At 58.0% G+C, this 23,204-nt stretch overlaps 1 protein-coding gene across 1 annotated transcript; it reads right to left on the bottom strand.

The window, feature by feature from the left end:
• Positions 1-1,719: 1,719 nt before the first annotated feature.
• SHE (Src homology 2 domain containing E) lies at positions 1,720-21,602 on the bottom strand. The gene is made up of 6 exons (XM_029054611.2): positions 21,096-21,602; positions 19,108-19,234; positions 10,729-11,055; positions 8,473-8,635; positions 5,109-5,228; positions 1,720-3,078 (listed from the first exon to the last, which is right to left on the bottom strand). Exons 1-6 carry the CDS (start codon positions 21,534-21,536, stop codon positions 2,892-2,894), a joined length of 1,365 nt encoding a protein of 454 aa, XP_028910444.1. The 5' UTR covers positions 21,537-21,602; the 3' UTR covers positions 1,720-2,891.
• Between the last annotated feature and the right edge of the window lie 1,602 nt (positions 21,603-23,204).

The raw sequence follows: 23,204 nt of genomic DNA, 5'->3' as shown, positions 1-23,204 counted from the left end.
GCCCCGAGCTCTTTCCACTAAGTCACCTTGCTCCCCATCAACTAGACTGTAAACCCGTCAAAGGGCAGGGATTGTCTCTATGTTACCGATTTGTCCATTCCAAGCGCTTAGTCCAGTGCTCTGCACATAGTAAGCGCTCAATAAATACTATTGAATGAATGAATAAATGCCCTCAAAAAGGGGGGCGCCATCAGCTGCACTTCTGCGTTGGGTAGACAGGGGGCGCTGCCGGCTCTCTTCACCGCTTGCCCTGGCAGGGGGCGACCTGCGCGGCCCGCTGCGTTTCTACGTTCTACCAGGAGGGGGCGCCGCACGGGGCGCTCTGCCTTCGGCCGGGAGGGGGCACGGCCCGCTGCGTTTCTTCGTTCTACCAGGAGGGGGCGCCCCCTAGTACGCTCGGCCTTCGGCTGGGGAGGGGCGCAGGTCGCTGCGTTTCTGCTTTCTACCAGGAGGGGGCGCCGCAACGACGCGCTTTGCGTTCGGCCGGGAGCCAGTCACAATAATGATGGCATTTGTTAAGCTTTTACTAATAATGATGTTGGTATTTGTTAAGCGCTTACTATGTGCAGAGCACTGTTCTAAGCGCCGGGGTAGACACAGGGGAATGAGGTTGTCCCACGTGGAGCTCACAGTCTTCATCCCCATTTTACAGATGAGGTCACTGAGGCACAGAGAAGTGAAGTGACGCCCACAGTCACGCAGCTGCCACGTGGCAGAGTTGGGATTCGAACTCATGACCTATGACTCCCAAGCCCGGGCTCTTTCCACTTTACTATGTGCAAAGCACTGTTCTAAGCGCTGGGGTAGATACAAAGTGATCAGGTTGTCCCACGTGGGGCTCACAGTCCAAATCCCCATTTTACAGATGGGGTAATTGAGGCCCAGAGAAGTGAAGTGACTTGCCCAAAGTCACACAGCTGACAAGTGGCTGATCCGGAATTTGAACCCATGAACCCATGATTGAGACTGAGCCCCACACGGGACAGGGACTGTGTCCAACTCGATTTGCTTGGATCCACCCCAGCGCTTAGTGCAGTGCCTGGAACTGTAATAATAATAATAATAATGTTGGTATTTGTTAAGCGTTTACTATGTGCAGAGCACTGTTCTAAGCGCTGGGGGAGATACAGGGTCATCAGGTGGTCCCACGTGAGGCGCACAGTTAATCCCCCTTTTACAAATGAGGGAAATGAGGCACAGAGAAATTAAATGACTTGGCCACAGTCACACAGCTGACAGGTGGCAGAGCTGGGATTCAAACTCATGACCTCTGACTCCCAAGCCCAGGTTCTTTCCACTAAGCCACGCTGCTTCTCTAAACAGCGTACTTTCTTTCTCTAAGCAGCGTAACGTACTTTCTAAGGGCTTAGTACAGTGCTCTGCACACAGTAAGAGCTCAGTAAATAGGACCGATGAATAGTAAGCGCTTAACAAATACCATCATTATGATGATGATGATCGCTCATTAGGGAGGCGAGCTCATTGCGTTTCTGCACTCTACCAGGAGGGGGCGCCTCTCGATACGCTCGGCTTTCGACGAAGGGGCGCAGCCCGCTGCGTTTCTACGTTCTACCAGGAGGGGGCGCCGCACGGGGCGATCTGCGTTGGGCCGGGAGGGGGCGCAGTTCCCTGCGTTTCCGAGTTCTACCAGGAGGGGGCGCCCCCCGACCTCCCTTTTCCCTCCCAATCGGGGGCGAGGAGAAGAAAAGGCGACGCTTCTCTGGTGTCGATTTTTATTTAAGTTACATTTGGGGGTTACGGGCGTCGAGGAGGAGGAGGAGGTGGGGCCTCGGTCCAGCCAGAAACTTTTATAAACCATTTCTCTGTGATAGAACATAAATACTTTGAACAGGAAGAGAGCGGCCGCGGGTCAGGATACATTCTTTAAAAACGTGTGCGGGTTTGGGGGCTCGGGGGTCGGGGGAAAGGAACGGGGGGGACATTAACCCCCCCCCCCCGGCTTTCGAAGTGACTGCGATCTCCCGCGGGGGAGAGGCCCGAGCGGTTAGAAGCGGCGACAGAGCGGGGGTTGCCCCTGTGACTGGGGGGCTAAACTAAAACGGGGGCCGGGAGGGGAAGGAGGCCAAGGATGGACCAGACGGCGCGGGCTCCAGACGCCAGCGCGTTCCTGGGCACCCTGGCTTTCGGCGAGAGCCGGGGGGGAGGCGTTGACGAGGCCGTGGGGTAAAAGCAGCCACCGAGGAGGGGAGACCACCCCCCTAGGAGGGAGGGCGAGGCCCGGAGGGGTGGAGGAGAGCAGAGAGCTGGAAATTCGGGGTCCGGAGCGGCGGGAGAATCGGGGCGCTCTGAGGGGGTCCCGGCTGGCGGAAAGCGGGGAGGGGGCTGGGAGGAGGGGGAGCGGAATCCCGCCGACCGGCTCCTGTTAAGTGCAGGGAGCGTTAAGTGCAGGAAGAGGTGGAAAACGAGGCGGGGGTGGCTCGGTGGCCCCCACCCCGCCAGGACCCCTCCGCCCATCCTCTCGCTAGAGTCCGCCACGTGCCAAGGGGCGAGGAGACCCCCTCCCCTCGGCGAGTTCCACCCGAGAAGGGGTGGGGAAGGGGTTTTCTCCAAAGTCCTCCCCGGCCCAGAATGACCGCGGCTGGGGGTGGGACACCCCGCCCCCACCCCCAAATGGGGCTCAGAGCGACCCCCCAGGGCCGGCGCACGCGCGGCCCGACTTGCCGCCTCCGCACCGTGGGAAAGGCGCCGGATGGGTTCCCACGGTACCCCGAGGGAGGCCCATGAGATCCCGGGGGAGGCCCCGGGGAGCCCCCGGGCTGGGCCCTTGCGACGGGAGGAGCGAGGGAGGGGCGCGGGATGGCCTTCCCTCCCCGGGCCTCGCCACCCGGAGGGCCGCTCGGGCGCCGCTTGGGGAGGGGGCCGGCCGGGGGCTAGTGGGTCTTGCAGGGCACCGGGTAGAGCAGGGTCAGGTGCCCCGCCTCCTTGAAGGGCAGCTTCTCGTTGGAGTAATAGTGCACCACCTCCGGGATGCTTCCGAACACGGCGCTGGTCTGGTCCAACGTGTATTTGCCATCTTTCGTCTGGGCCACGATGATGTGCGCGCAGCCCTGAGGCGTCCTAGGAGCCACAGAAATAGATCTTTTCCCCTCCGCGACCGCCCCTTCCCTCCCGCCCGAATAATGCTAACATCGGCCCTCGTGGAGCGCTTCCTACGTGCCGAGCGCTGTTCTAAGCGCCGGGGTGGATACAGGGTCATCGGGATGTCCCACGTGAGGCCCCCGGTCTTCACCCCCGTTTTACAGGTGAGGGAACTGAGGCACCGAGAAGTGAAGCGACTTGCCCAGAGTCACGCAGCTGACGGGGGGGCGGAGGCGGGATTAGAACCCATGACTTCTGACTTTCCGGCGAGCCACGCCGCTTCTCTAAGAATCGCGCTATCCGGTCAGCGCGTACACTGGTGGTAACGATAAAAATGGAATATGTTCGGCGCTCACTACTCCGCCCGAGCACCGGGGTGGATACAGATGAACTGGGTCGGACACGGTCTCTGCCGCACGCTCGGTGGAAAGAGCAAGGGCTTCGGAGTCAGAGGTCGTGGGTTCAAATCCCGGCTCGGCCATTTGTCAGCTGTGGGACTTGGGGCAAGTCACTTAACTTCTCGGTGCCTCAGTTACCTCATCTGTCAAACGGGGATTAAGACTGTGAGCCCCACGTGGGGACAACCTGATTCCCTTGTGTCTACCCCAGCGCTCAGAACGGGGCTCGGCACATAGTAAGCGCTGCTTAAATACCAACATTATTATTATTAAGAAGGAGGGAGGACAGGTTGTCGTGACGATGAGGGTGCTTGTTAAACTCTTGCGACGTGCCAAGCACTGCTCTAAGCGCCGGGGTAGAGTCAAGTCGATCGGGTTGGACGCAGTCCCTGTCCCACCTGGGGCTCACGCTCTGAATCCTCCTTTTACAGATGAAGGAACTGCGGCACAGAGAAGTTAAGTGTCTTGCCCAGGGTCACCCAGCAGACCTCTTGAATCCCCTTTTTACCGATGAGGAAAGTGGGGCACAGAAACGACTCTCCCAGAGTCACACAAGAGGCAGGGGCCGCCTCCCCCTCCCACCCTGGGCCCAGGCCCTGGTCCATCCCGGGCTTGTCAACCGCAGCAGCCCCTGCCCGCTCCAAACCAGACCTCGCTCTACAAATCACCCCCATTCCTCTGAAACATCATTCTATGGTAGGGGTCTACCCTCCTCGAAACCCTCCCCAAAGACCATTCTCCGGCCACCCCCGGGCCTGATTGTTTGGGCCCCACGGGTCGACTTCCGGAGAAAGGAAAGCTCGGCACTTCTCCAACCCGCTCCCCGGACCCCAGGCCCCAGACTCCAGGCCCTAGTGCCAGAGCCAGATCAATCTTTCCGCCCTGCCGTCCACACGTCCTCTTCTCCAGGGGAGCATCTGGGAATCCCCTCCTTCCCGAGGAGACCCTCGCCTCCCGCCTCCCTCCCCCAGCCAGGCCGCCAGCCTCCCCCGCCCTCCTCCTCCAAGAGGCCTTCCCTGACTAAGCCTTCCTGTCCTCTATCTCCCACTCCCTTCTGCATCCCCCGACTCGCTCCCTTTACTCCCCCCCCCCCCCCCAGCCCCACACCACTCATGTCCATATAACGATAATTACGATGGTACTTGTTGAGCACTTAGTATGTGCCGAGCACCGTTCTACGTGCTGGGGAAGATTCAAGTTAGTTTGGACGCAGTCCCTGTCCCACGAGGGGCTCACAGTCTTAATCCCCATCTTACAGGTGAGGGCACTGAGGCCCAGAGAAGAGAAGTGACTTGTCCAAGGTCACACGGCAGACAGGTGGCGGAGCCGGGGTTAGAACCCATGACCCTCTGACTCCCAGGCCCGGGCTCCATCCACTAAGCCACGCTGCTTCTCTATATCTGTCGTTCAGTGATTTCGATTCATGTCCGTCTCCCCTTCTAGACGGTCAACTCGTCGTGGGCAGGGACCGCGTCTGCTTATCGCTCTAGTGTACCGCGCCAAGCGCTCAGTACAGTGCTGTGCACACAGTGAGCGCCCCACAGATACGACCGAACGACTGAATGAATCCACCCACCCGGCTCTCCCCGTTCCCCGACCTCAGCCACTCACTTGAGCGCAATGGAAAACTTGCTGTTGCCGGACTCGCTGTTCCTCACCAGGTAACCGGCCTCCTTGCCCGGCTGGAGCCGGCTCTCAGCCTCCGCCCGGGAGATCGAGCCGTGGTACCACCTGGGGAGGGGGGACACATGCCCAGCTCAATCTCACTCAACCCGTCGGTCAATCCGTCGCATTTACCGAGCACTTAGCGGGTGCGGAGCACTGGACTAGGCGCTTTTCATTCATTCGTTCCATCGTATTTAGTGAGCGCTTACTGTGTGCGGAGCGCCGGATTCAACGCTCGGGAGAGGACGGTTGAACAATAGACACGTTCCCTGCCCACAGCGAGCTGACAGTCTGGGGATGGGGCGGGGGGGGGACGGACAGACAGGAATAGAAATAAAAAATTGACAGATATGGATGTTCTCTGCCCACACGGAGCTTACAGTCCAGAGGGGTAGGCAGGCATTCAGAGCAGCGGGGCCTAGTGGCTAGAGCCCGGGGCCTGGGAGTCAGAAGGACCTGGGTTCTAATCCCGGCTCTGCCCCTTGTCTGCTCTGTGACCTTGGGCGAGTCGCTTCACTTCTCCGGACCTCAATTCCCTCATTGGTAAAAGGGGATTAAGACCGTGAGCCTCCTGTGGGACATGAACTGGTTCCAACCCGATTAACTTCCCACAATTTAGAACAGTGCCCGGTGCTTAGAACAGTGCTCGGCACCTAGTAAGTGCTTAACCAATGCCGTAATTATTATTCTCTCTACCCCAGCGTTTAGTACAGTGCCTGGCACAAAGTAAGCCCTTAACAAATACCTTAAAAAAATAGAAAGACTTATTTCTTTTCTCCCGCTCTCTTCTGCGGAGGCCTGATTTGCTCCCTTTCTCCACCCCCGTCCCCCAGCCCCGCCGAATTTACGTCCATATCCGTAATTTGTTTATTTAGGTTAATGTCTACCTCCCCCCTCCAGACCGTTAGCTTGTTGCGGGCAGGGAATGTGTCGGTTACACCGCTATATCGCGCTCTCCTGAGCACTTAGGACGGCGCTCTGCACACAGTAAGCGCTCAGTAAATTCGACTGATTGATTAATCGATGAATAAATCGCAGATATGGACATAAGGGCCCTGGGGTCGGGGAAGGGGCGAATCAAGGGTGTAAACCAAGTGCGAATCCGAGTTGGCCAACGGCCGGCTGGTGCCCCACCCTCTGCCGGGGTGGCGGCCAACTGGTTCAAGCCAGGCCCCTTCCCTATCTCCCCCTCCTCTAAAACCCGCCCATCCTCCTCCGCCTCGAGCAGAAGGCACCGTGTGCCGGGCGCTGTACTAAGCGCTAGGGTAGACACAAGCTAATCAGTCGGACGGCCCGGCACGAGGCTCACGGTCTTCATCCCCGTTTTACAGACGAGGGAACTGAGATGCAGAGAAGTGAAGTCACGTGCCCGAGGTCACGCAGAGCAGACATGTGGAGGAGCCCGGATTAGAACCCAGGTCCTTCTGACTCCAGGCCCGGGCTCTATCCTCTGGACGGTCAGCTCGTGGTGGGCAGGGAATGGGTCTGTTTATTGCTTTATTGTCCTCTCCCAAGGGTTTAGTACAGTGCTCTGCACACAGCAAGCGCTCAATAAATACGGTTGACCGGCTGACTTTAGACTGCAAGCTTGTTGTAGGGAAGGGAATGTGTCTGAATATTATAATAATAACGATGGTATTTGTTAAGTGCTTATTATGTGCCAAGCACTGTACTGAGCTCTGGGGAGATACAAGCAAATAATAATAACGTTGGTATTTGTTAAGCGCTTACTATGTGCCGAGCACTGTTCTAAGCCCTGGGGTAGATACGGGGTAATCAGGTTGTCCCGCGTGAGGCTCCCCATTTTACAGATGAGGGAAGTGAGGCCTAGAGAAGTGAAGTGACTCGCCCACAGTCACCCAGCTGACAAGTGGCAGAGCCGGGATTCGAACACATGACCTCTGGCTCCCAAGCCCGGGCTCTTGCCGCTGAGCCACGCTGGACATAGTCCCTGCTCCACGTGGGGCTCACAGTCTCAATCCCCAGTTTCCAGATGAGGTCACTGAGGCCCGGAGAAGTGACGTGACTTGCCCGAGGTCACCCAGCAGAGAAGTGGCGGAGCCGGGATTAGAACCCGTGACCTTCGGACTCCCAGGACCGGGCTGTAGCCACTAGGCCACCCTGCTACGAATGCCTCTCTCCCCCTCTAAACCGTCAGCTCCGTCTGGGCAGGGAACGTGTCCACCAACTCTGTTGTACTGTCCTCTACCCGTGCTGCTTCTGGCCCTCTAGACTGCAAACTCGTTGCGGGCAGGGACTGTGTCTATGTATTATTCTATCGTCCTCTCCTAAGCGCTCAGTACAGTGCTCTGCACACAGTAAGCGCTCAATAAATGCGATCGAATGAAGGGGTCTCTGCTCGGGTCCCTCGAGTTTGGGGATTCGCTCCCCTCGAAGCCGGCCGCCCCCCCCCACCCCCGGCGTAGGGGGTAGAACCCGGGCCTGAGACTCAGAAGGACCTGGGTTCTAATCCGGATCCACCCCATGCCTGCTGTGTGACCTTGGGCAAATCACTTTCCTTCTCCGTGCCTCAGTCACCTCATCTGTAAAATGGGGATTGAGGCCGTGACAGGGACTACGTCCAACCTGATTTGCTTGAATCCACCCCAGCGGCTCATAGTAAGCGCCTAACAAAGGCCCCCCCCCTCCCGTTATTATTATCGTTAGCGGCCGAGCACGGGCGGGGCCGGAAGCAGCACGGCACAGTGGATAGAGCATGGGCCGGGGAGTCAGAAGGTCATGGGTTCTAATCCCGGCTCCGCCACGTGCCTGCTGTGTGACCTTGGGCAAGTCACTTTGCTTCTCCGGGCCTCAGTTCCCTCTTCTATAAAACGGGGATTGCTACTGTGAGCCCCACGTGGGACAAGGGACGGCGCCCAACCCGATTGGCCTGTATCTACCTCAGTGCTTAGTACGGTGCTAAGCCCCCTTTCCCTCTGCTCCTCCCCGTCTCCCTTCCCCTCCCCTCAGCACTGTGCTCATTTGTCTATATTTTTATTACCCAATTTATTTTGTTAATGAGGTGTCCATCCCCTTGATTCTATTTATCGCGATTAGGTTGTCTTGTTTTTGTCCGCCTGTCTCCCCTAGATTAGACTGTAAACCCATCAGTGGGCAGGGATTGTCTCTATCTGCTACCGAATTGTACATTCCAAGCGTTTAGTCCAGTGCTCTGCACATAGTAAGCGCTCAATAAAGGCTATTGAATGAATGAATGAACATAGTAAGCGTTTAAAGGATTCCACAATTATTATTATTAGTCCCGACCAGGGAGCCCCGCCCCCAGGGTCTCCCCATCCCACCCACTCACGGTTGCTTCTCCAGCGAGACGGCCGGGTCCACTCTCCCTCCCTCGCCGTGGTCGGTGGGGCCGCCGGTCTTGAGGATCTTCTGGGTCCAGCTCTTCTGCCGGTGGTGTTGCTGCGTGTTGCCCTCCTCCTTGACCCCCGGCCTCTCGGGGCCCTCGAACTGAGCTACGGGAGCAGCGTCGGGAGGGGTCGCCGCTGGCTCCCCCGTGGACCCGGGGCCAAGTCAGAGAGACCCCCCCCCCAGCCCTCCCCCCCATACCGGCCCAGGGAATAACTCCCCCCGCCCCACCCCACTTGGACCTTTCCCCCCTTTCCCCCATCCCTACTTGGTTGTCCGACACTTAGCAATCATTATGACGACCATGATATTTGTTAAGCGCTTACTGTGTGCAGGCAGTGCCGATCTCTTTCTTCTAGAACCCTACATTCCCTCCTGCTTTCAGGGCATCTCCACTCAGACACCTCAACCCTAATATGTCCAAAACAGAACCCTTCATCTTCCCACCCCACCCCATCAGCGTAGACAGCGCCACTCTCCTCCCTATCGCACGAGGTTCGGCGTTATCCTCGACTCTCATCGTCCTTGTCTTTCATTCAACCTACGTATTCAACCACCTCGCAACATCACTAAAATCCGCCCTGTCCTCTCCATCCAAAGTGCTACCAAACTGATCCAAGCACTCGTCTTATCCTGCCTTGACTACTGCATCAGCCTCCCCGTCGACCTCCCTGCCTCCAGTCTCTCCCCGCTCTGGTCCGTACTTCACTCCGCCGCCCGGGGCCGATTTTCCAAAAGGCGTTCAGTCCACATCTCCCCTCTCCTCAAGAACCTCCAGTCGTTGCCAGATCACCTCTGCATCAAACAGAAATTCCTCTCTGTCGATTTTAAAACGTTCAATCATCTCTCCCGTTGATTCAGCGTTCAATTGGGAGAATTGGTGGACACGTTCCCTCCCTACAGCGACCTTATAGTCTACCCGTCTGCGATACACCTCCTCCAAGAGGCCTTCCCAGACTAAGCCCTCATTTCCCCTACTCCCTCTGCCTTTTGCATCATCTATTCCCTCAGATCCCCTATTCCCTTGAAGCATTTGATAATCACCCCACTCTCAGCCCCACAGCACTTACGGGCAGGGAATAGATCGTTCCGTTTATCGTTCTCTTGTCCACTCCCCAGCGCTTAGTACAGTGCTCTGCACACAGTAAGTACTCGATAAATACGATTGACTGACTGACTTATGTACATATCGGTAATTGATTTTAATGTACATCTCCCCCCTCTAGACTGAAATCGTCTTGTGGGCAGGGAACACGTCTTCCAACTCAGTGGTATCGTCCTCTCCCAAGTGCTTAGTAGAGTGTTCTGCACACAATAAACGCTCAATAAATACCATTTGATTGTCTGATTCTATCCGCCTCTCCCCCGTGCCCCAGTCTGGGGAATTTCTCCCTCTCTTAGACTGAGCTCACTGTGGGAAAGAGATTGTGTCCAACTTAATATTAATAATAGTAATAAGAATAATTATGGTACTTGTTAGGCGCTTATTACGTGCCGAGTACTGTTATAAGCGCTAGGATAGATTCTCCTGAATCTACCCTAGTGTTTAGAACCGTGCTTGGCCCGTGGTGATGGTAAGAGTAGTAATATTGTTATCTGAACTTCTTCTGTAACTTTGTCCCCGGTCAGACTGGAAGTTCCTTGAGGGCGGGGACCGTTTCTGCTAACTCCACTTCCCCCGAACGCTCAGTACAGCACCCCGAAGCAGCAGCACGGCCCAGTGGCAAGAACACGGGCTTGGGAGTCAGAGGACGTGGGTTGTAATCCCGGCTCTGCCACTTGCCCGCTGTGTGATCCTGGGCAAGTCCCTTCACTTCTCTGGGCCTCACTTCCCTCCTCTGTAAAATGGGGATTAAGACTGTGACCCCACGTGGGACAGGGACTGCGTCCCACCCGATTGGCTTCTATCTTGCGTGTATCTACTCCAGCGCTTGGAAGAGTGTCTGGCACATAGCAAGTGCTTAATCGATACCACAACCATTAATTAGTTGGATTATTTTCTACCCCAGCACTTAGCACACTGCCTGGCACGTAGTAAGTGCTTAAGAAATATATTACTATAGCGGGCGCTCAGTCGGTCGTTCCGATGGACTGAATGGGTCAAGAGCAGAGTGTGTTCACGGACTGCGGGGGGACGGGAGAGAGGGTCCCGCGGATCCGGCTCTCCCCCTCCCCCCACGCGTGGCCGAGACCCCCTTACCGGACAGGGCTTTCACGATCTGCTCCTTCTTCCACTCCCAGGGCTGCTCGTACTCGGCGGCTGGACGCTCGTCGTTCTCCGGCAGGCGAGGCCTTCGCTCCAGCCCCGCGACCCCCGGGGCCTCCGGACCCCCCGGGCCCCCGCAGCCCCCGGCCGGTTCGTAGGGGGTGTCGTACAGCTGGGGGGTCTTCCCCAGCACGTCCCGGGACCCTCGCCGCTTGGGGCCGGGCTCGGGGCGCCCGCCCCCTCCGTCCCCCGCCTCGCAGGGGCCTTCTAGCAGCTGGGCCACCTTGACCAGCGGGTCCTTGGATCCTCTCCGCCGGATTTCTGAAAGGCAGGCGGGGGGTGAGAGGAACAAGGGGACGTTGAGACCACCCCCCAAGAGGCAGACATGGACGGAAGAACAGCGTGGTAGGGTCGATTGCTCTATTGGACCCTCCCAAGCGCTTAGTATAGTGCTCGGCACACAGTAAGCGCTCTATAAATACGACTAAAGGAATGAAGGAGTGGCAGAGCTCGGGCTGGGAGACAGGAGGCCAAGTTCCCGCCCTGCTCCGCCCCAGCTTGCCGTGTCACCTCTGGAAAATCACTGACCTTCTCTGGACCTCGGCCACCCCCTCGGCAATAATAATAATAATAATAATGTTGGTATTTGTTAAATGCTTACTATGTGCAGAGCACTGTTCTAAGCGCTGGGGGAGATACAGGGTCATCGGGTTGTCCCACGTGAGGCTCACAGTTAATCCCCATTTTCCAGATGAGGTAACTGAGGCACTGAGAAGTTAAGTGACTTGCCCACAGTCACACAGCTGGCAAGCGGCGGAGTCGGCATTCGAACCCATGACCTCTGACTCCCAAGCCCTGGCTCTTTCCACCGAGCCACGCCGCTCCACTATACGCACGAGCTAATCAGGTTGGGCACAGCCCCCGTCCCACGTCATAATAATAATGGTGGTATTTAAGTGCTTATTATGTGCCAGGCACTGTTCTAAGCGCTGAGGCACTGTACTAAGCACACGGGGCTCACTCTCTAATCCCCATTTTACAGACGAGGTCACTGAGGTACGGAGAAGTGATTTGCCCAAGTCACCCAGCAAACGTGTGGTGGAGCCGGGATTAGAACCCAGGTCCTTCCGACTTCCAGGCCCGTGGTCTATCCACTAGGCCTCTCTGGTTCTCAAAAACTGTCGCTGGAATGAATGTACTGAGGGCTTGGAAGCGCAGGAGTTCACACCCTGGAGGGGCCGGAAAGGAAGGGTGGGGGGAGAGAGGAAATCGGGCCTGATGTGTCTCTCGTAGACTCACACCGTCATAAAAGAGAGGGTGATTTAGCGCAGAGAGCAGAAGACCTGGCAGGCAGAAGACCTGGGTTCTAATCCCCGCTCCGCCACTCGTCTGCTGCGTGACCTTGCGCGAGTCACTTCGCTTCTCTGTGCCTCAGTTCCCTCGTCTCTAAAATGGGGATGAAGACCGTGAGCTCCACGTGGGACTGTAACTGGGTCTAACCTCAATAGTTTGTATCTATCACAGTGTGAGCCCTTAACAGATACCATTATTTGTCAGCTTTTCTGGGCAAGTCAGCTTCTCTGGGCCTCAGTTTTTCATCTGGCAAAATGGGGATTAAATACCTGTTCTCCCCCGCATTTCAGACTACGAGCCCCACGTGGGCCAGGGACCGTGTCCAACCTGTTAATCCCTCATCTCCCCCAGCGCTCAGTCCAGTGTCTGGCCCAGAGTAAGCGCTCAACAAACACCTCTATCATTAGGAGAGACCCGCCCGAGCCGGCGCGAGAGGAAAAGGAAACACAAAATGGGGGAGGAGGGCGGGGGTGGGAATCGGCAGCGAAAAATCTTTTATTTCCAGCTTCTGTTCCACTCACTTCCTGTTATTCTGCCCAGCTGGGTCCCCTCCCCCCCGAGGAGGAGGAGGAGGAGGAGGAGGAAGAGGAGGGAGGGCCCGGAGCCACTGCGTTTGGGGAGCAGGCCTTCGGCCAAGGGGCTCGGGCCTGCGACCCTCCGGGGGGTCACAGGGCTCCTCTGGCACCTAAGGGATCCTGCAGAACTCCCCCCGTCTCCCCTGGGGTCTGGTCCCCAGCTCCCCCCGTGCTCTTTCCACTGAGCCAGGCTGCTTCCCAACTACCAGCTTCCCCTGTCTCCCCCGGGGGACGGTCCCCAGCTCCCCCTGTTTTTCCTAGGGAGCAATCACCAGCTCCCCCGTCTCCCCTGGGGGATGGTCCCCAGCTCCCCCTGGGCTCTTTCCACTGAGCCATGCTGCTTCTCAACCACCAGCTCCCCCCTGTCTCCCCTGGGGACGGTCCCCAGCTCCCCCTGTTTTTCCTGGAGGACAACCAAGCTCCCCTGTCTCCCCGGGGGACGGTCCCCAGCTCCCCCCTGTTTTTCCTGGGGGACAACCACCAGCCTCCCCTGTCTAGGATGACCTCAAGCTCCCCTCCCCGGGCCTGAGCCAGCCTCCTCTCAAACTTTCAGTTCCAGTCTCACGTCCCCCCGGCCCACCCTCCCACTTCTGCACACCGCAGTATCTTGAGCCCTCACCACACCTCCCCGGCCCCACCCCATCTTCTATCCACCTTCTATCCATCTCTCACCCGCTCCATTACTTAGGGACTCACTCACATCCCCCAACTCCCCTCTTTCTCTCTCCTTTCCCTGCCCCATAGATCAACCGCTACCTTTCCCTGCTAGATTTGAAGCTTCTCGTAGCCGGGGATCACGTCTATTAATTATTGTGCTCTCTGGAGTTCACGGTGCTGTGCACGGTAGGTGCCCAATGAGTACTGTTGATGGATCGATTGGGGACATTAAATTATTTGAGATTGTTCCGCCTGATCTGATCGCATTTTATCTACCCCAGCGTTAAGCACGGTGCCTGGCACAGAGTAAACACTCTGCTGTGTAACCTCGGGCAAGTCACTTCACTTCTCTGTGCCTCAGTTCCCTCATCTGTAAAGTGGGGATTGAGACTATGAGCCCCACGTGGGAGAGGGACTGGGTCCAACCCGATTTGCTTGTATCCACCCCAGTGCTCAGTACAGTCCCTGGCATACAGTAAGTGCTTAACAAATACCACAATTATGAATGATTATTATTAACACAGGCCACTGTTATTATTATTGACGATTTTATTATTAATAATGATAACTAATAGTCTGCCTTCCCCAGCTAGCTAGATGATAAGCACTTCAAGGGCAGGGATCATGAATCATAATAATAATAATTATTATAATTCATAAGCCACTACTATGTCCCAAGCACTGGGGTAGAGACAAGGTAATCAGGTTGGACACGGTCCTTTGTCCCCACTAGGGCTCACAGTCTAAGTAGGAGGGAATAGGATTTAATCTCCATTTTACAGATGAGGTAACTGAGGCACTGAGAAGTTAAGTGACTTGCCCAAGGTCACATAGAAGAATGTGGTAGAGTCTGAATTAGAACCCAGATCCTCTGATTCCCAGGCCTGCGCTCTTCTCTCCAGCCCTCAGTACAGTGCTCCGCACCCAGTAATAATAAAAACACTTAGTACGTATTATTGACTGATCGATCCCACATGAACCAGCCACATCATAGGAAGAATAACTAATGGTACTTGTTAAGTGCTTACTATGTGCTAAGCACTGGGGTAGATACAAGCTAATCAGGTTGGACACAGTCCCTGGCCCACCTGGGGCTCACCCTCTTAATCGCCGTTTTACAGATGAGATAACCGAGGCCCTGAGAAATTAAGTGACTTTCCCAAGGTCACCTAGCAGATATGTGGAGGAGTCAGAATTAGAACCCAGGTCCTTCTGACTCCCAGGCCCGGGCTCTATGCTCTCAACCACACTGCTTCATCTCTGTGGACGCTAGAAGGTGAGTTTTGGGGGCTGGAATGATGACGATGGTAATGACAGTGATGTTTGTTAAGCTCTTACTATGTGCCAAGCAGTGTACTGAGTGCTGGATAATCAGATCAGACACAGTCCCTGTCCCTCATTGGACTCACACTCTAAGGGAGAGGGAGAAGGTACTGAATCCCCATTTTACAGATCAGGAAACTGAGGAAATGAAATGACTTGTCCAAGGTCACCCAGCAGGCAGATGGCAGAGTGGAATTAGAACCCAGGTCCTCCGACTCCCAGGCCTGGACTCAGCTGCTTCCACGACAGCCTCTTTTTATTTCTGGCCTCGGCAGCCAGTTGCCTGCTGGGTGACCTTGGTCAAGTCATTTAACTTCTCTGTGCCTCGGTTACCTCATCCTTAAAAGGGGGATTAAGGCTTGCGAGGCCCACGGGGGTCATGGACTGAGCCCAACCTGATGAGCTTGTATCTTCCCCGCCCGGCGTTTAGTACAGTGCCCGGCACATAGTATTATTCTGTTCAGGGAACGTGTCTACCAACTCTGTTGCATTATACTCTCTCAAGCGCTTAAGAGAGTGCTCTGCACAGTAAACACTCAATAAATATGATCGATCAATTGATAGGAAGCACTTAAATAATATTTTTTTTTTTTAAGCAGGAGGGAGGTGGAAAAACACTGGCTGGGGAGGCTGCCACATGCCCGCCTGCTGGCCAAAATGCATCCAGAGCCGGGAGGAAACTTGGATTTTAGTCATTAAAGGTATTCTTTTTCTGGTATTTGTTAAGCGCTTACTACGTGCCACTCCCTGTACTAAGCGCCGGGGTAGATGCAGAGATAATCAGGTTAGACCGTGTCCCACGTGGGGCTCACACTCTTAAATCCCCATTTTCCAGAGGAGGTAAATGAGGAACAGTTGGAATGGGTGAAAGGGGATTAGAACCCAGGTCCTCTGACTCCCAGGCCCGTGCACTTTCCGCTAATCCACGCTGTTTCTCCGCAGCCCGTGTGGAGTGTCTACGGGGTGCAGAGCGCTGTACTGAGCGCCGGGGAGCAAAGAGTAGAGTAGACAGTACCCCCCGCTCTCGGGGAACTGCCGGTCTAGCCGGAGGAGATATACGCAGAAATAGTTAACAGACAGGGGGAGGTGGGTAATCAGTCAATCAGTCGTATCGATTGAGCGCTTACCGTGTGCAGAACACTGTACTAAGCGCTTGGGAGAGGACCACACAACAATAGGAGTGAGTTGGCGTGCTGGAAATGGGAGGGTGTGTCAGCGCAGTTGGACCCAAGTGGTATGAGAAGTAGGGTGGCCCAATGGCCTGGGAGTCTGAAGGACCTGAGTTCTAATTCCAACTCCAGCACTCATCATCTGCTGTGTGACCTTGCTCAAGTCACTTCACTTCTCTGTATCTCCGTGGCCTAGATGGTAAAATGGTGATCAACACTGGGAACCCTACGTGGGACAGGGACCGTGTCCAACCCGATTACTGTGTATCTACCCCAGCGCTTAGAACAATGCCTGGCACATGGTAGGTGCTTAACGAGTACAATAATAATAATAATAATTATAACAGTAATCATCATCATAACACCTCAAGACCTCTGCTGCCTTTTTCCCCTATCGGTGGGGTTTTTTTAATCCCCGACGCCTGCCCCCTGACTCAATTATTGTTATTATCCTTTTTTTCTGGTGGACGAGGGTCTCGGGGGGGGTGGGGAGGAGGAGGGGGAGGCTCGGGCCTGCTACTGACTTCCTTCCATTCAAGGACATCTTCAGGGTTCACTGGCTAGTGACCCTTGGGGTCCCGGCCCGGGCGGGGAAGGGCGGGGAGGGCCGGGGAGGGAGGCCCCCCGCCCAAGAGCTGCCTCCTTATCTCTGGGAGCAGCGAGGCCGGAAACGGGCCTCGGGCTTTCCTGTCCCGGCCGGTTGGCTGGCTGCGGCCGGCCGGCCGACTCTCCGGCCCAGCCCTGCCGGGCCCGGCGCGGCCCGGGCTGCCCCCGGACACCCCGACCCTCCCCCTACGTCCCCAGACCCTGTCTCTAGGCCGCTTCTACCCCTCGAGACCCTGTCCCTCAGCCCCTCAACCCCCACTCCAGACCCTGCCCTTGTCCTTCAGCCATTCTTCGCCCACAAGACCCAGCCCCTGTCTCTCAGCCCCTCTACACCCATTCTAGGCCCTTTTCCTTCGGCCATTCTTCCCCCACAGGACCCTGGCCCTGTCCTTCGGCCCCTCTTCCCCCTCCCCAAGACCCTGCCCCTGGCCCTCAGCCCCTCTCCCCACCCCCCAAGACCCTGCCCCTGCTCCTCGGCCCTTATCCCCCCTCCCCAAGGCCCTGCTCCTGTCCCTCAGCCCCTGTACCCCAACTCTAGACCCTGCCCCGTCCCTCAGCCCCTCTCCCCCTTCCCCAAGACCCGTTCCTGTCCCTCCCCCTCACCCCCCAAGACCCTGCCCTTGAACGTCGGCCGCACCCCCTCACCCACTGCCCCCGTCCACCAGGCCCCGGTCCCGCCCCCGTCCCCCCCTCCCCCAACACCCTGCCCCTGTTCGTTCATTCATTCATTCAACCGAATTTATCCAGCGCTTACGGTATGCACAGCAGCGTACTAAGCGCTTGGGAAAGCACGAAACCACAATAAACACATTCCCTGCCCACATCGAGCTGACACTCTAGAGGAGATTCGACCCTGCGTGGGGGGAAACCCATTGGGTTTCAACTCCAACGCTAAAGCCCTCGGCCATCACCGACCCCTCCCAGGACCCTGCCCCTGTCCCCACCCCAAGACCCTGACACCCGCTGCTCTCGCCCGGCGCTGGCCATCGCAGCTTTAGCGTTTCGTTTGGATTTTGACAGACCAGAAACCCCAAGGCCTCAAGCGGACGACGAACGACCCTTCTCTCCTCCTCCCTCTCCGGGCCCCCCGCCCACTCGCGACCCCCCTCCCGGCTCTGTTCCCTCATCTGTAAAATGAGGATGAAGACTGTGAGTCCCACGTGGGACAACCTGATTACCTTGGATCTACCCCAGCGCTTAGAACAGTCCTTGCCCCATAGTCAGCGCTTAACAGATACCATAATTATAATGATGATTATTGTTATTACCCCTCGCTCGGGCCGTTCCCCCGGTCTGGTCCTTTCCCTTCCCCGCGATCCGCCGGACCACAGCCCTCCCCGCTCTCAGAGAGACAGAGACAGACAGAGAAAGAGAGACAGAGAGTGTGTCAGACGGCTTATTCCGCTGAAAATGAAATCGTGTCCTCCACCCGCTAGGGTGGAACGGGTTCCTCCGCTGGCCCAAGCGCTTAGTACAGTGCTTTACACCCAACGGGCGCTCAAGAGATGCTCTTACCTCGACTGTAACCCCTCTCTACTCCCCCTCCACTCCCTCTCCTGGCCCCCTCCCCAGACCCTCCGGGTCCTTCATCACCCCCATGGACCCCCTTCCCCGAGAGACAGGCCCCCTTTGCTTCCCTCCGCCTTATTTCGGGGGCTTTGTTAGACGCCACTGACCTCTACGCCTGCCTTCTCTGCGGTTTACGCTTTCCTCTGAGGGCGGGGGGCAGGTTTCAGGGGGAGGGGGCTGAGGAAAGGGGATAGGGGAGGGGGCTGGGGAGGGGAGATGGAAGGAAGAGTCTGGGGGGGTCTCTAGGCCTGAAAACTCCTTCTCTAGACTGTCAGCCCACCGTGGGCAGGGAACGGGCCTACCAACTCTGCTAGATTGTATTGAACTCTCCCAAGCGCTTAGTAGAGTGCTCTGAGCACAGTAAGCGCTCAATACGTACGATTAATTGGTTGGGAAGGGACCGGAGGAGGGTGAGGAGGGGGCTGAGGGAGGGGACGGAGGAGGGGGTCTGGGTTTTTCTGCCCGGAGGTGGAGAAGTGGGGGGAAGTGGGGAAAGACTGACCCCCCCGACCCTGCCTGGTTCTTCCTACAATCCTGGAATTCTAGGAAAAACGTTCTCGGTTCCAGACCCCTGCCCTCGTTCCATCTCGGGTTCCTGGAGAGGGGGGTCTCTAACTGAGATGACCCCCCCCTCCCCCCGACACACACACACACACACACACACACACACACACACACACACACACACACACACACTCAGAAAGGGTTGACAGGAACTGTAGGGAGCCACCAGCCCTTCGGGAGCAGTTTGAAGAAACCCCCTCCCCAGAACCGAGCGGCTCCCTCCCTCCCCTCTCCTTCCCAGCCACAGTAGGGACGGAAGGAGGAGGAGGAGACAGGGTCCCTGTCCTCGGGGGGCTGCGCGACTTGGACACACACACCCCCCCCCAAACCCACCCTCTCTTTCCCGCTTAGACAACGAGTTCCATCTGGAAGAGGGATTGTGTCCGATCTGATGATCTTTTATCTACTCCAGCGCTTAGAACAGTGCTTAACACCTAGTCCTCCCTCCTCCTCTCCATCCTTCCTTCTCCTCCTCTTCCTCCTTTCCTCCTCCGGCTCCTCTCCCACCTCTTCCTCCTCTCTCCTCCTCCTCCCGCGTCCCCGCGTTTCTCCCGCACCTGTAATGAGCTGCTGGGCGTCGTAGGGCTCCATGTACCCGTCGTTCTCGCCTTCTCTGTCGGCGTCCCTCTGGCTCCTGGTGCGCTGGGCGTCGTACGGATCGGCGTAGTCTTCCACGATGGACACCTGCCGGTGCGGGCCGTGGGCCGGGGAGGGCTCAGTCCCCACGGAGCCCCCGGAGCCCTCCAGGGAGCTCCCAGAGACCCCCAAGAAGCCCCCAGGGAGACCCCAGAGACGTCCAGGGAGACCTCAGGGACCCCCAGAGAATTCCAAGGATCCCCCAGAGACCCCCAGAGAACTCCAAGGATCCCCCAGAGACCCCCAGGGAGCCCCCAGAGAACTCCCAGGGACTCCACCAAGGAGCCCCCAGAGACCCCCAGAGAACATCAAGGATCCCCCAGAGACCACCAGGGAGCCCCCAGAGACCCCCAGAGAACTCCCAGAGACTCCCCGAAGGAGCCCCCAGAGACCCCCACAGAGAACATCAAGGATCCCCCAGAGACCACCAGAGAGCTCTCAGAGACGCCCCCGGGGAGCCCCAGAGACCCCCAGAGAGACCCCAGGCACCACCTGGGAGCCTTCAGAGACCTCCAGAGAGCTCCCGGAGATCCCCAAGGTCCCCCAGAGACCACCAGGGAGTCCCAGAGACCCCCCCCCACCCCAGGCCCGGCCACCCCTCCAGCTCCGGGGCCGTCTGGGAAAGCTGCCAGCGGCCCCCAGCCCCCGTCGCCCCCACGGAGTCAGCCAGTCGATCGTTCGATCTTATTTACTGAGGGCTTACTGTGTGCAGGGCGCTGTACTAAGCGCTTGGGAGAGCGGTATAGATAAATCCATCTCCGAATAACCGCACTCCATCTGGGCGGCCCAGCCTCACACTCCGCCAGTTCACGCTACTGTCGGCCTCCCCCCGGGGCTACACTGCAAGCTCCTCCACGGCGGGGACTGGGGACTTCGCACTCCACTGGACTCTCCCCAACGCTCAGCACAGTGCTCTGCGCGTAGTAAGCGCTCAATAAATACCGCTGATTGATCGATCGATTGGAAGCCAGGCCATCAACCTCGCCCCGTTTTCTCCAAACTCTCCCCCTGGACAGCTCCGGGGGGCGGGGGCGATAAATAGAACAGTAAAAGGAAGACGAAGAGGGGCGAGGCGGGCGACCCCCCTCCAGGAGTGGCGGGAAGCTGCGGGGGGTAGGCTCCGAAGCCTGAGTCTGGGGGCTGGGGGAGCGCTTAGCTCGCCCAAGAGCCGAGTGCAGTGTGCTGCATCTAATCAGCGCCCAATAAATACGATGATCAATAAATAGGATGGATGGATGGATGGATCGATCAAGACGGTGGGCACAACCAGCGAGGCTCTCGGCCCGCTGCCCGGGGAAAAGGCGAGTGGGTTCGGCCCACGAGGTCTCCCGGTGGTGGGGAGGCGGGAAGCAGCCTGGCGGAGAGGCTACAGCCGGGTCTGGGTTCTAATCCCGGCTCCGCCACTTGTCTGCTGGGTGGCCTTGGGCAAGTCACATGGCTCCGCTGTGCCTCGGTTCCCTCCTCCGTAAAATGGGGATTGAGGCTGTGAGCTCTAGGCGGGGCGGGGACTGTGCCCCACCCGACTTGCTCGTATTCGCCCCCAGCGCTTAGTACAGTGCTGGCACATAGTAAGCGCTTAATACGTACCATTACTATTAGCGCAGTGCCTGACACATAGTAAGCGCTTAACCAACACTATCGTTCTCATCACAGTGTCTGACACATAGTGAGCGCTTCATCAACACTATCGCTCTCATCACGGTGCCTGACACACAGTAAGCGCTTCACCAGAACTGTCGTTCTCATCACAGTGCCTGACGCAGAGTAAGTGCCTTCACCAATACCGTCGTCACTAGGACAGCTCCTGGCACGTAGTGAGCGCTCGGCCCACCCCATGGTGATGATCACAGTGCCTGGCACATAGTGAGCGCTGACCCCCTACCACGAGGATGCCGACGAGGATGATTACCGTGTCCTGGGCTCTGACGGCCTTGTCCGGCTCGGATCCCAGGGAGGGGGCGGTGGAGGTGGAGGAAGAGGAGGACGACGACGACGACGAAGGGGAGGAGGAGGAGGAGGAGGGGGGCGAGGAGGAAGGCTGTCCGGGCCCCCTCCCGTTCCTCTCGGGGGCGTCCAGCTTAATGAGCCGATTGATGTAGGAGCCGCAGCCCGAGCTGGGGGCGGCGGGGGGCTGGGGGTCCTCTTCGGGGGCGGCCCTCGAGTTCTTCCGACGCCGTCCGTCTCGGATCCCCGCGCCCCCGGCCGGTTCGGAGTTCTTCCTCAGTTTCCCCCCCCCGGCGGCGGCGGCGGCGGCGGCGGCGGCCCCGGCCCCTCCGCCCCCCCCAGGACGGGCCCGCTCCGACACCGTCTTCAGGTGCTGCGGCAGCTCTCGGAACCAGCGGGTCGCCATGCGCCGGCCGGGCCGGGCCGGGCCGGGCCGGGCCGGGCCGGAGGGGCTGGGGGGGGGGGGGTCGTCCCCTCCCCCCCGACGGCCGATGGGGAGGAGGGGGCGTCCCCCTCCCCCGCCTTCGCCTCCCCCTGGCGCCCCCGTTCCTGGGGAGGCCGGCCCGGGCGGCCGAGAGAGGGCAGGACGGCGGGGAAGGCCTCGGGCGGCGGCCGGCACCACCGACACTGCGGTAGACGCCCCTGCCCGACGCCCCCCGTTTCCCCTGCCCTGCCTGCCTTCCTTCCTCTGCCCCGCCCCCTTCCCCTGCACCCCACGCCCCCTTTGGGAACAGGCCCCGCCCCCTCCCCCCCGCTCCAATCCGTGGCTCGCTGGCAAGAGCCCGGGCTTGGGACTCCCAGGCCGTGGGTTCGAATCCCGGCTCTAGCCCTTGTCAGCTAGGTGACTGTGGGCAGGTCATTTCACTTCTCTGGGCCTCGGTGACCTCATCTGGAAAATGGGGATGAAGACTGTGAGCCTCACGGGGGACCACCTGATGACCCTATGTCTACCCCAGCGCTTAGAACAGTGCCCTGCACATAGTAAGCGCTTAACAAATACCAACATTATCATTATTATTATTATTCTGCCAGACCACGCCCATCTCCCCCATCCAATCCCTTCCCTCCGGCCCCGCCCCTTTTCAAATAGACCCCGCCCCCTTTCCTTCTCCAATCCATTCTGTTCTAACAGACCACGCCCCTTCTCTATCAGACCACGCCCCTCCCCTGCTCCAACCCCTTCCCTTTCTACCAGGCCACGCCCTCTACAAGTAGGCCGCGCCCCCTTTCCCGTCTCAACTCCATTTCTTTCTCACCGACCACGCCCCTTTCTAACAGACCACGCCCACCCTCTCCAATCCCTTCCCTTTCTACCAGGCCTCGCCCCCTTTCAATGAGGCCACGCCCCTTCCGATTCAAATCCATCCGTTATCATAGACCACGCCCCTTTCACTACAGACCACGCCCCCTCCCCTGCTCCAATCCCTTCCCTTTCTATCAGGCCACGCCCCTTCCCCAATCCACTCCCTTTCTACTAGACCACGCCCCTCATCAAATAGGCCGCGCCCACTTCCCCATCTCCATCCAATTCCTCTCTTCCAGACCACGCCCCTTTCTACCAGACCACGCCCCTTTCTATCAGGCCCCGCCCCCTTTCCCCTGCTCCAATCCGATCCCTTCCCTCCCATCCCGGTCCCGCCCCCTTTTCACCAGGCCCCGCCCCCTTCGCCCCTCCTCCCCGCCCTTTTCCCATCCGTTCGTTTCATTCCTTCAACCGTACTTATTGAGCTCTTACTGTGTGCAGAGCACTGCACTAAGCGCTCGGGAGAGGACGGTAGAACGATAAACAGACCCATTCCCGGCCCACAACGAGGTCACGGTCTAGAGGGGGAAGACGGACATCAATCCATGTCAATCTCTCGCCCCGCCCCTTTCTACCAGACCCGCCTCCTTTCCTTGCTCCGCCCTCATCCCCCCAATCTAATAATAATAATAATAATGTTGGTATTTGTTAAGCGCTTCCTATGTGCACAGCACTGTTCTAAGCGCTGGGGGAGATACAGGGTCATCAGGTTGTCCCACGCGAGGCTCACAGTTAATCCCCATTTGACAGATGAGGGAGCTGAGGCCCAGA

Source organism: Ornithorhynchus anatinus, chromosome X5 (assembly GCF_004115215.2).
Source record: "Ornithorhynchus anatinus isolate Pmale09 chromosome X5, mOrnAna1.pri.v4, whole genome shotgun sequence".
NCBI classification, from domain to species: Eukaryota; Metazoa; Chordata; class Mammalia; order Monotremata; family Ornithorhynchidae; genus Ornithorhynchus; species Ornithorhynchus anatinus.
This window is presented reverse-complemented; position numbering and strand designations above follow the sequence as displayed.

Excerpts from the sequence above, each read along its gene's own strand:
- SHE (XM_029054611.2), bottom strand. The coding sequence starts at position 21,536 with ATGGCGACCCGCTGGTTCCGAGAGCTGCCGCAGCACCTGAAGACGGTG. Across the intron at positions 5,229-8,472 it reads GTCTCGCTGGAGAAGCAACC|GTGGTACCACGGCTCGATCT; the intron begins GTGAGTGGGTGG and ends CCCCCTCCCCAG. Across the intron at positions 3,079-5,108 it reads AAGTTTTCCATTGCGCTCAA|GACGCCTCAGGGCTGCGCGC; the intron begins GTGAGTGGCTGA and ends TGTGGCTCCTAG.